This window comes from Tachysurus fulvidraco, chromosome 18 (assembly GCF_022655615.1).
Source record: "Tachysurus fulvidraco isolate hzauxx_2018 chromosome 18, HZAU_PFXX_2.0, whole genome shotgun sequence".
In the NCBI taxonomy this organism is placed as follows: Eukaryota; Metazoa; Chordata; class Actinopteri; order Siluriformes; family Bagridae; genus Tachysurus; species Tachysurus fulvidraco.
The window spans coordinates 2432582-2445081 of NC_062535.1; the positions used below are offsets into that span (position 1 = coordinate 2432582).

Here is a 12500-nt window from a genome sequence, read left to right on the forward strand (position 1 = left end):
GAGAGAGAGAGAGAGAGAGAGAGAGAGAGAGAGAGAGAGAGAGACTGAGGGGACAGAGCTACGGACCTCGGCTTAGAAAAATGTGATTTCATCTGGTTTAAAGTGGTCTTTATTGTAGAATGAACAGGGGGGAGTGAAGCACTTTATTTCGGGGGACACATCAGAACGATAGCGTGGCGTAAAAGGAAATTTAAATGGGCGCTCTCATGAGTGTCTGAGTTTTCTGACAGAAATCCTATGCTAACGGCGATCATCGTTCACTTTAATATTCGTTGGTCGTGCTGCTGGAATTTGCAGCCACGCCCATTTCCTGTGATTCTCACATGGAAGTCACCTGTACAGCAGCACACGGCACACGGTCACGTAAAAGCAGCAGTGTTGGATCATAGTCCTGTATACTGCCCTGTGTGTGTGTGTGTGTGTGTGTGTGTGTGTGTTTGCTTGCTGAAGCCTCACCGAGCCACTTAGGCTATTGGCCTGGAGCCAGCAGAGCTTTACAGGCTTCCTGTCCAGATCACACTCTCTCCTGGGAGAGGATCAGGTGAATGGCCGGTTATGGACAAAGCTCTCAGAAAAGCAAACACTCCAGATTTAATTAGCTGCTTGGAAGAGGATTTGTGTGTGTGTGTGTGTGTGTGTGTGTGTGTGTGTGTGTGTGTGTGTGTGTGTGTGTGTGTGTGTGTGTGTAGGTACAGGTGTTTGCCCTAGTCAGCCTTGTACCGATATATTGAATACGTACCTGTAAGTGGATTTGAACAGAAGTGGGCGTGGCCACATGTCTACCACTGTGAACCGTTTAAACGCTCGGATGTGAAAGTGTCAGCAGCGTCTCGGACTCTGAACGTTCCTCGGCTACATCGTGCTGTAATTACGATGAATCGTCGACAGTCTCAACTACACAAGGTTAGATTTGTCTTTGCGTCTTTCCCATGACACAAACCCGAGCCTGACGTAAGCCTCGGTGACCTCACCGGCCGGTTCTCAGCAAGAATAAAACATTCCTGTGAACCTCTGTGGTGAATTTCTTTAACAATGGAAGTGTGTGTGTGTGTGTGTGTGTGTATTACGTATCTGCTACGTATCTGTTTTTTGGCACGTTAATTCTGTAAAATGTTCATTTGTTTCTATGCTGGACATAAATGTCACATGCCACGTATGGGGGCGAGCAGCGATTTAGGGGGCCAAGCACTGTTTGTTGATTCTGTGGAACCATCAGCACTTAAGAAGATACTGTTAACCACCAAGGTGTGAGATCATATGTAAAGTCACGCTGGTCAGTCGTGTGGACGTGTAAACAGTCTTACTCTCTGTTTGGTGTCTGAGAAACGGATCGTGTTGCCGTCAGGATGATTAAACAGAGTTTGTGTTCAGAAAAAGTCCAGATGTCAAACTTCCTGTCACACGTTCCCTCGTTCGTGAATCGTTTCCCTCCGTATCAAAGATGATGTAGATTCGTTATGATGGAGCTCGTGCAATAAAGGTACACGGAGTGGTAGGAGTCTGATGTGTATACTGTATTTAGCGCCGTGCTAAATCCGTAACAGTTTTGGGAAAAGAAACAAAAACAAGTGAAATCCGGTCTGTTTACGGTGACAGGAATAGTGCAGACTTATAAATCATGTTTGCTATTTTGATGACGACGGTAACGGTTTTCAACATAGCGTTGACACACCCACCACCGACATCAGGGCAGGGACACGCTCAGAAATAACACCCGGGTGAGGAGGCGGCGAGCGAGAGATGATAGCGGCGTCAGAGCGGAGTGAGAGTTCAGGAACACGTTGAGGTTCGTTAACACTTTAATAAGCATCAAGGGCTCTGAGTGAAAGCTGACAGGTCCTGCTACGTTCTCTGATATTGATCACACACACACACACACACGCACACACACACACACACGTACCTGGGTGCAGATGTGTATGGTCGATCGATATCTTCATATCTCGGAGCCATGCGAGGATCGGGGCCTCTTATCTGTAAAGAGACAGAGAACCAAATTCAGTTCCATTCTGTTTTATTTGCACGACACTTTAAACAGTAAGCAGCTTCGCAGAAATCCAGATGGAGATATACAGTACATTTAGATCCATTATGAACACTCCAGAGGTAACAGTGTCGAGGCAGAACCGACTCGAGGAACTCGTCCTCTTCTGACAGCATTAGCAGTTCTCATCCTAGCAGCGTGTTAGAAATATGACAGCTAACTCAGGCTAAGTGTTTAACTGACGTGCGGCTGTTCAGCAGGTGTACAAGAGTAAAAGGATGTTAGGAGTCGTGAGTAACGACACGTCCGGCGACGAGCCTCGGACAGACGTCCCGATTACGGCAGCAGCTCTTAGAATCTACACTACCGAGGCAGAAATGCTTAGGAGTCTTTAAAGGAGTTCAATTAGAACATCTCCAGGGGCAGAAAGTGAGAGAAACTGAGACGTAGATACCAAACATTTCCCTGTGGATGCCCAAAGTCCTCAAAAACCTTCAGACTGTCACGGACCCCATAAACACCATGGTGTGAATGTCAGTCGAGGAAAATTTTCACTTGGAGTGTCGTGAGCGCACGTGAAGCGTGATCTTTAAACACAAAAGTGTCTCGCAGGGGTTGAATATGGAAAGTGTTTAATGGAGAGAGGGAAAAGAAAGCAAGAGAGAGAGAAAGAGAGAGAGAGAGAATACGGGAAAAGGTCAGAGAGATGGCGATTGTGATAGACTGCTACATATGGATAGAAACGGACCAGACAGAAAAGCCCTCACATTTAATTCTCAGATGCTTTCATTTCCCAAACCACCCCCACCCACCCACCCACCCACCCCTCATCTCTCTCTCTCTCTTTCTTTCAGAACCCTATCAGTCGCTCTTTTATTGTCTAGTCGCACTCAAAGCAAGCGAATGTCGTCTCTGGAGCCTCCTCCGCGCTCTCCATCTTCAGAGCAGCTTTATGAGGAGGCGAGAGATGAATATACAGGTTGATTGTTTCTGAAACGCTCCTCTACCTCCCTGTAGTTTTCTTCCTAACATGGCAGTTTTTTCTTCCTCCAGTTGATGTGACGTTCCTTCGCCTGGATCCTCGGCGGCTCGGACGGGATCTCCGTGTAACACGTGACCGTTGTATAATGCGGCGAAAGGAAGGAGTCTCCAGTCTCAGTGTTATAGCTGTAACGTTTTTTTTTTGTTTGTGTTTGTTTGTTTTTTTGCGTTTCTTTTATTTTCTGTTCTTTTTTGTTTGTGTGACTCCAAGTCGGTGAGGGGGTGGGGTGTTTATAGCTGCTATGAGTGAGATTAAATGTAATCATATGAGAGGCAGCGGTGTTCATTTTACCACACAGATGTTGATTTTTCCCCCCCTATAGCAGCATGTTTTAATTAAAATGGCCTTTTTTTTAATATTTATCCAGCGTTCTGATTGGTTCTGATTATATTCCCGCCCATGATGGTGTTGTATTTCTCTCCTGCTGCTTGGTGACAGATGATGCAGCTAATTTTTTTTAGCTATTTCCCCTTTTATGCTACAGGAAAAAAAAAAAGGTGATGTCGGGTTTGTTAGCTGGAGCTTGAACAGGAACAGAGAGCGAGTTCGAGGGAAACTCGGACAGACAGAAGCCTCGACTCGAGTCGTTAAGCCGTGCTAAACCTCGCCGAAGGGGGAGAGAGGACCTCGGCTTAGGAGTCATGGCAACAGCGCTGCCAGAAAACAGCCGAGTGTGAGTGTGTGTGAGTGTGTGTGTGTGTGTGTGTGTGTGTGTGTGTGTGTGTGTGTGTGTATACAGTGGCTACACTGAAATCTAGACCCTGCATAGGGAAGAAACTTAAGTTAGATTGAGTGAAACACTGTGAAGTCGATACAGAAGTCAACACCATCGTTTAATCACATCGAAGATATTTCTAACGCATTAAAAATGCATTTGTAAGCGTTTAAATAAAAGAAAGTATCTAAAAAGGCATTTAGACGCATTAAAAATACATTACAGACAAAACGTTCAAATATTGTCATGTTTTCTGTTTATTACTGAGACACTCGACCTCAAACACACACACACACACACACACACACACACACACACACACACACACACACACACACACACACACACACACATCTGTGAGGCAGACGCATGGTAGATTAGATTGATGGTATTTACACTGAACCAGCCGCTCAACACACACACACACACACACACACCACTCACACACAACACAACACACACACACACACACACACACACACACACACACACAACACAACACTCACACAACACAACACTCACACAACACTCACACACACAACACTCACACACACAACACTCACACACACCACAACACTAGCACACACACCACAACACTACACACCACACAACACAACACTACACCACACACACAACACTCTACAACACCAAACCACACACACCAAACAACACAACACACCACACAACACACACCCCAACACAACCCCACACCACAACCACCACACACAACACACACACACCACCAACACCACCCACCACACACACACACCACTAAAACACACACCCACCACACAACTAAAAACACAAAACACCAACACCCCACAAACCACACCAAACTACCACACACACAAACCCACACCACTAACACAACAAATCACACAACCAAACACACTAAAAACAACACACAAACACCACACACATAACACACCACACATCACTAACACACCACGCCACTAAAACACACACACACACACACTCCACTAACACACACACTCACACACCCCACACCACTAACACACACACCCCACACCACTAAAACACACACGCACGCACACACACACACACACACACACACACAACACTAACACACCCACACCACACATCACTAACACACCACACCACTAAAACACACACCACACCACTAACACAGATGCCACTAACACGCACACATACAACCACTAACACACACTCAACCCTAATACACACACAACACTAACACACACACAACACACTCAAACCTAACACACACACAACACAAACACAAGGCCAAGACCAGAAAACAACCTGCATTGTGGGAACCTTCTCTACACAAAAATCCAACAAAATCATTTGTACCGAGCGACGGATTCGTGTTCTGCTTTAATATCTACACTCGAGAAAGACATCCAAACACACAACTATTTATCTGACAAACGTGGTGAAGGAGAGTTAAACAAATGTAGTATTTCTGTAAAGTGTGGAGTAAATTTACATCCTGTACATTGTGGAAAATGTTCATTTAGTACATTTAGTTTTTTTGTTTCTTTCTTTTCCCCCAGAACAGATTTCTGTCTTTTACGGTCAGGAAAAAAAAAAGTGAGGACCGAATGTGTAAAGCAACAAAATGACAAACTGACGATCTGAAACATTTCCAGTCCAGTGAAATGGACCCAGGGACGTCGTACGTTTGTGAAACTTCTGTTAGGAAATAAAGGAAAATGCCAGAAAGGGGAATTTAATACAGCTGTCACTCCGATCGTCACTCCTTCTTTTCCCGCCTCGGAGAAACCTGAGCCGAGCGTCGTGGAGCTGTCAGGTCTTATTACATCCACATGTTCGTCACCGAAGGCGACACAGCCGTGTGTTAGACAAGCAGCTCGCTGGACGTCGTGTAGCTACCTGCTGAAATGTAGCGCGTGAAGGGAAACGTGAGCGGGAGGATAAACAAAAACAAATAAAACCGTTGATCAAAAATATCGCAGTCTAGCTTACAAGCCTAGCCTTGAATTATAACATATATAGCACTGAGTCGAGATTAAAATAAAATAAAATAAAAATAAAAACTGGGAACTATGACAAAGGTATAATTTTGTAGAATAATAATTTTATGATATAAACTGCAAATATTTAGCAAATAAAAAAAAACTGTTTATTTTTTATTTGCTAAATATATTTAACCTTTTGACAATCTTAGGCTTGAATTCTGAAGTCTTATTATGTTGCTGTAACGGTGTTAAGTGTTGTTAAGTTGTTACTATAGAAACGTGTAGTGTCTGAGCCCCCGCTGTTCCGTATTCGGATCGGATCAGACGTGACTCATTAGGCGAGTCTCAGGGAGGTCCTGATCAGACCCTGGTGCTGCTCGCTCTTAATCACCTTCTCAAAATGGCTGCACCATCTGCTGCTAATAAGTGGTGGGAGTCGGTGGCACGGCCCTCTGTGTCCGGGGGCGTCGGAGAGCGACGAGGCACCGGGGCACAGCCTCGACTCCGGAGGAAACGCAAAAGTCATCTGTCGCTCGTTCGTGGCGGCTGGCGGTGACCGGGTTTGTGATGATCCAGACCTAATGGGGCTGTGAGCTTATCGTGTTGATAAGAATTCTAAATAAAACCCGAATGAAACTGAAATCACGTCAATATTCAGGCAGCGGGGGTCGTGGGGTTCAGACTCGGCATCAAGCGCTATTCTACCTGCGTAACCCTCTATAATGACTTATTAGACTTATTCCGCTGCTCGTATCTCGTCGTGTTCGCGCCGATGTGCACAATGGGACATGAAGGTACAGACGCTCCTGCTCCAGTCCACAGTTTCCATGTTTCCGTCTTGAGTGTGATGTAACGAAGGTAAAAGTCGCGTATGTCTTTTTATTGCCGTGTTTCAGGGAAGGTCCTGGTCTATTTTTCCTACGGCGAAGCTGCATGTTATAATTACACACGCTCACTAATTGTGACCTTCACCAAAGCCCAGGCTGAAGCCTTCAATCCTGTAGTCCATCATCATGAGGAGTCTGGGTGGAGTCGGGTGGGGTTGGTTAGAAAAACAAGACGATGACCAACTTCCACCGACATTCTGGAGAAAAAGATTAGTATTTATTTAAGGCGGTACGTCGGAGATCAGAGCGGCGGATTATTTCGGGGTTGGAGCTCCGAGGAGATCGGCTTTGTTTAAATAATCTGACCTCACTGCTGTCTTTGTTTTTTTTTTTTTTTACTCTCGCAGTTCGGCTGCTTTCGGCTTCACCTTGTTTTGTTTTATCGAGCGAACGAGCGCACGCGTGAGTTACCGGTCAACAATATCAATATTTAATTACAGAAGCTTGATTAAAACACGACGTCGTTGAAATTCCCTCGGATTCGGAAACGTAGAGACGTCTGGACAAGTCCGACAGCAGGGACAGGACACGCACGCGAGTGCACCAGACGGCTTTATAATACCGTAAACGAGTGTTGTTTGGTCTCTGCGTTGTGATTGGTCAGATGGAGGTGATTAGTTTAGCAGGGGCTTTGAAACAAATCGCAGGTTTAAAAGCTTAACGTTTCTATAGTAACAGCATAAGACCTGTCCGTGAGATGACGCGTGCACGGAGTCTCCGGCGTCCGAGGGTTCAGACGTCTTCCAGACGGATTTTTATTGCATACGGAGCTTTAGAAAGTTAACACGGTTCTCGCTTCACCGTGACAACAGGATTACTAATGAGAGGAAAGGGGCGGGGCTTCTAGAGAACATCTAGAACCTGTCAATCGTTCTGAAGCCTTCTGAGGAAAAATAAAAACGGCAGATGAGCCGACGGACACGGGCGATAACTCCAGTACACCTACGCAAAATGTGTGTGTGTGTGTGTGTGTGTGTGTGTGTAGTGAACATGAACTCTGAGTGCACATGGAATTTGGTGTACGCAATTTCCCCAGCACGCTAATGATGTGTGTGTGTGCGCCTGGGAGGTGTGTGTGTGTAGGTTCAGAGAAGTCAAGAGCTGGGCCAGACCAAAGCCTTAGGCATTAAAAACACACACACACACACACACACACATACACACACACACACACACACACACACACAAGCCCAGAGTAACTAAGCAACACAGGCAGAAATGTCTAAAAATACAAGGCATGTTTAAGGTTGGTGGTGAAACGTCTTCACACCACAACTGATCATCATCATCATCATCAACATCATCTTCATCATCATCATCATCATCCCCAAATAAAACTGATTGTGTGCTCGATCTCGAGCGGTAACTAGAAACGGATCAAACGTAGGAAGCTTCATTCTTCAGTAAACAATATTTGCCTTCCTTGTTGAGTTAGAAGAGGAAGGAAACGCACGAGGATGTGCTGTTATGGGAAATCGGCGACTCCGGTAACCATGGCAACCCTGCTTCAGCTTCCTGACTCTGATTAACTTCCTGCAAGAGTGCGACACGGACAGGATTATTCCGTACAGGCGGAGTATGGCCGCTGTGACGCTGTACTGACTGTGTGTGTGTGTGTGTGTGTGTGTGTGTGTGTGTGTGTGTGTGTGTGTGTGTGTGTGTGTGTCAGTACAGAGTTAAGTGTGTAAAGCAGAAGCAGATAAGAGTGAACAGATTAACAGCAGCAGAGCTTTAGTTTTGGCCCTAAGAGCAAATCTAGATCAGCATCTAGAACCGTGATAATCTGTGCTTTGACTCAGTGCCCTGACACACACACACACACACACACACACACACACACACACACACAGTCTTAGAAACGACAGTTTTTGGACAAAGGAAGACAAGGATGAAGGACAGGTTAAAGAAGGAAGAAAGGAGATGGAGGAAAGGAGGAAGAAAAAAGAAAGGTAGTAAACGAGTTAAAGACGGAGTGAAGCCGGTGTGAAGGAGAGGAAAAGAACAACAGTACACATGAACACAGGACAAAATGTAGAGAGGTGAAAGAGAGGTAGGGAAAAAAAAAGGAAAGAATCTTGTTAGGGTGGCAGAGAGAAGGAAGAATGGAAGGAAGATAATTAGGTAGTGAAGCAGGTGTGTGGGAAGGAAGGAGGGAAGGAAGGAGGAGATGGAAACAGACAGAGAAGAGAAGGAAAGGAAGGAGGAAAAAAAGGAAGGAAGGAACTAGGTTAGTGATGTGGAGCAAAGACAGGAAAGAAGGAAGAGGGGATGAAAAGACATGGAATTGGGAGGGAGGGAGGGAAATAAGGGTAGAAAATGGTGTAGGGGAAAAAAAAGGAGAAGAGAGGTGAAGTGAAACTAGAGGAAAATAAGGAAGTAGAGAGAGAAAGAGAGTGATAAATAATACAAAGGAACAAATACGTTAGATAGATGAGAAGAGGACAAGCAGAAGGAGTGTGTTGCAGAGGTTAAGCTGGGGCAGTTATTGGGGTGTCATTAGGGTGTTGGAGGCAGTTGTGAGGCACCGACTCACCCGTGACGGGTCGTACTCCTGCACTCGGTGTCCTGCTCCTGACTCGGCGTACGATGGAGAAGGTTTCAGATGCTGCAGCTGACTCCGGATCTGCTGCAGACGAGCTTCATTACTGCACACAGGACACACACAACAGGTAAGAGTGTGTGTGTGTGTGTGTGTGTGTGTGTGTGTGTGTGTGTGTGTGTGTGTGTGAACATCCTAAGTGATGAATAATACAGCGCTGAATTCTGATTGGTCAGGTGGTGTGAAATTATGGTGAATATTAATGCACTCGTTTCCATAGTAACAGCTCATTCGCAGTGGACAGACAGACTTTTAGAAACCGTGTGTGTGTGTGTGTGTGTGTGTGTGTGTGTGTGTGTGTGTGTGTGTGTGTGTGTGTGCGCGCGTGTGTTTCCAGGAAGGAGTCTCCAGTGTCAGTGGTGTGGAACAGTCTGAGGCTCGAGCTGTGAGAAGGCGAAGAGAATTAAGTGCCGTTGTGGGGAAACATATATCAGTCCCACACACATTTGTACACGTGTTCACTCAGTGGCGTGTCGGAGCGGAACGTGCCGGAGCGGAACGTGCCAGAGCGGAACGTGCCGGAGCAGAACGTGCCGGAGCAGAACGTGCCGGAGCAGAACGTGCCGGAGCAGAACGTGCCGGAGCAGAACCCGGGCCTCGGAGTCCATTAACCGCTCACACACACAACACGGTTCCAGCTGCTGTGTTGATGACGAGCGCAAATGTGAAACACCATCAATGTTTAATTAACCTCCTGCTGAGCTCACGGCCTCCTGCATGTATCACACTCATATCAGACTCGTACTTACTCTGTGTGTGTGTGTGTGTGTGTGTGTGTGTGTGTGTGTGTGTGTGTGTGTGTGTCTGTGTGCACATACACAGACACACACACACACACACACACACAGACACACACACACGCGCACACACACACAGACACACACACAGATACACACAGACACACACAGACACACACAGACACACACAGACACACACACACACACACACACACACAGACACACACACACAGGTGAGTTGCTCTGTCATCACTTGTTAATACACTAAGAGACTTTATAATGTGACTTAAGGTGAGACAGATCATCTTTCCTTCTATCTGAGACGTGACTCTGCAGACAGGATCTGATCGTTTAGCTTTAAATGGGAAGTCAAATCTTCTCTTGGATTCTTATACGGCTCCCGATGCTCTGTTCAGCGCACACACACACACACACACACACACACACACACACACACACACACACACACACACACACACACACACACAGATTTTATCATGCTTTCAGATAAGTACATCTTTTGTCAGCAAGCCCTTCTCTCCCCTCCTCCACCCCTCTATCTCTCTCCATCCCTCCATCCCAGGTAACGTAATCAGACAAACAGCCGGACGTTTCTTCTGATAAATCCCTAATCTAACGTGACGAGCTCCTCCAAGCCTGGCTGTCACCGGACGGTTAATAAACACGTCCAGGGTTTAATTACGCAGCCGCTTCGGAGTGAAAGATCCACAGAATCCACACACACTCGGTGCTACTGATCCCTTCATTCATTCATTCATCTTCTACCGCTTATCCGAACTTCTCGGGTCACGGGGAGCCTGTGCCTATCTCAGGCATCATCGGGCATCGAGGCAGGATACACCCTGGACGGAGTGCCAACCCATCACAGGGCACACACACTCTCATTCACTCACACACACACACACTACGGACAATTTCCCAGAGATGCCAATCAACCTACCATGCATGTCTTTGGACCGGGGGAGGAAACCAGAGTACCCGGAGGAAACCCCCGAGGCACGGGGAGAACATGCAAACTCCACACACACAAGGTGGAGGTGGGAATCGAACCCCCGACCCTGGAGGTGTGAGGCGAACGTGCTAACCGCTAAGCCACCGTGCCCCCCTTCACCTGCTCCATTTAACACATAATAAAACAATGGAGTAAACAGTAAAAGTCCTTCATGAAGACCGGCTTATAGAACTGAACACGAGGCGAATCCACATCTAGACGGATTTTTTAACGCCACAAGTTCAAACCATCAGCTGAACCTCGTTTCCTACTTGGACCAACTTACACAGATCCATCAACATCGAGAGAACCTTCAGCAAACAAAAGGAACGAACAACATCTACAGCAGCTTCACCGATCCACGCTGGCAGAAGATCGAACCGAACGAAATGGGAGAAAAGCCAAGAGAAGCTGCAGCTAGGAATTCTAATGGGCTGGAGTGAAGAACACGAGGTCCATTAGACTGATTAACAGAACCGTGAGCTTCTGACTTACACCAGGGGGGGGGGGCAGAGAGACACACAGAGACATACAAAGGACATACAAAGGGAGAGAGAGAGAGGGAGAGAGAGACAGAGAGAGAGAGGAGAGAGAGAGACAGAGAGACAGACAAAGAGAGAGAGAGAGAGGGAGAGAGAGAGGGAGGAGAGAGAGAGAAAGAAAGAGAGAAAGAGAGAGAGTGTGAGGAGAGAGAGAAAGAAAGAGAGAGAGAGAAAGAAAGAGAAAGAGAGAGAGAAAGAAAGAAAGAAAGAGAGAGAGAGAGAGAGAGAGAGAGAGAGAGAGAGAGAGAGAAACAGAGATAGACAAAGACAAACAGAGAGAAAGAGTGAGACACAGATTTTGAGAAATAAACAGAAAAAGAGACAGAAGGTGAAACAGTGCTGGAAGAGAACAAAAGGAATAAATGGCATTTACACCACATAGAAAAGAAAGAGAGAAAAGATAAACAGATAGAAGAGAAAGATTAAGAGATGGCCAGGTGCAGACAAATTAGTGAGAGAAAAAGATGAGGGGGAGAGGGGGAGAGGGGGAAGACAGGGACAGATAGAGAGAGAAATGGGGGGGGGTTAAAGGAAGGAGGCAGTAATTAAGCTTCATGGTAAAGAAGATGAGACAGCAGGAGAGAGCGAGAGGGCGAGAGAGAGAGAGGGAGAGAGAGAGAGGGAGAGAGAGGGAGAGAGAGAGAAGGAGAGAGAGGGGGAGAGAGAGAGGGAGAGCGGGAGAGAGAGGGAGAGCGGGAGAGAGGGGGAGAGAGAGAGAGGGAGAGAGAGGGAGAGTGAGAGAGAGAATGTTACTTTGTGGTTAATTGACCATATCCTACTATCTCTCTCTTACACACACACACACACACACACACACACACACACAGACACACACACACAGACACACGCACACACAGACACACACACACACACACACACACACACACACACACACACACACACACACACACACACACACACACACAGAAGCCATTTCCCCAAATGTGTTGATTTACAGAAAATACAAAGTGAAGTTAAACTCTAATGGTGTGTTTATAGCCAATTGGTTACATCAGGG

General features: G+C 46.4%; 1 protein-coding gene across 3 annotated transcripts in view; it reads right to left on the minus strand.

The window, feature by feature from the left end:
• Window positions 1-12500, minus strand: part of pard3ba (par-3 family cell polarity regulator beta a) — a 112731-nt gene that overhangs the window by 5213 nt on the left and 95018 nt on the right. For all 3 annotated transcript variants that reach the window (XM_047803305.1, XM_047803304.1, XM_047803306.1), the window contains 2 exons: window positions 9126-9237; window positions 1904-1974 (listed from right to left, as the gene is read on the minus strand). In XM_047803305.1, the coding sequence (XP_047659261.1) occupies window positions 1904-1974; window positions 9126-9237 (183 nt within the window). The remainder of the gene's footprint in view (window positions 1-1903; window positions 1975-9125; window positions 9238-12500) is intronic.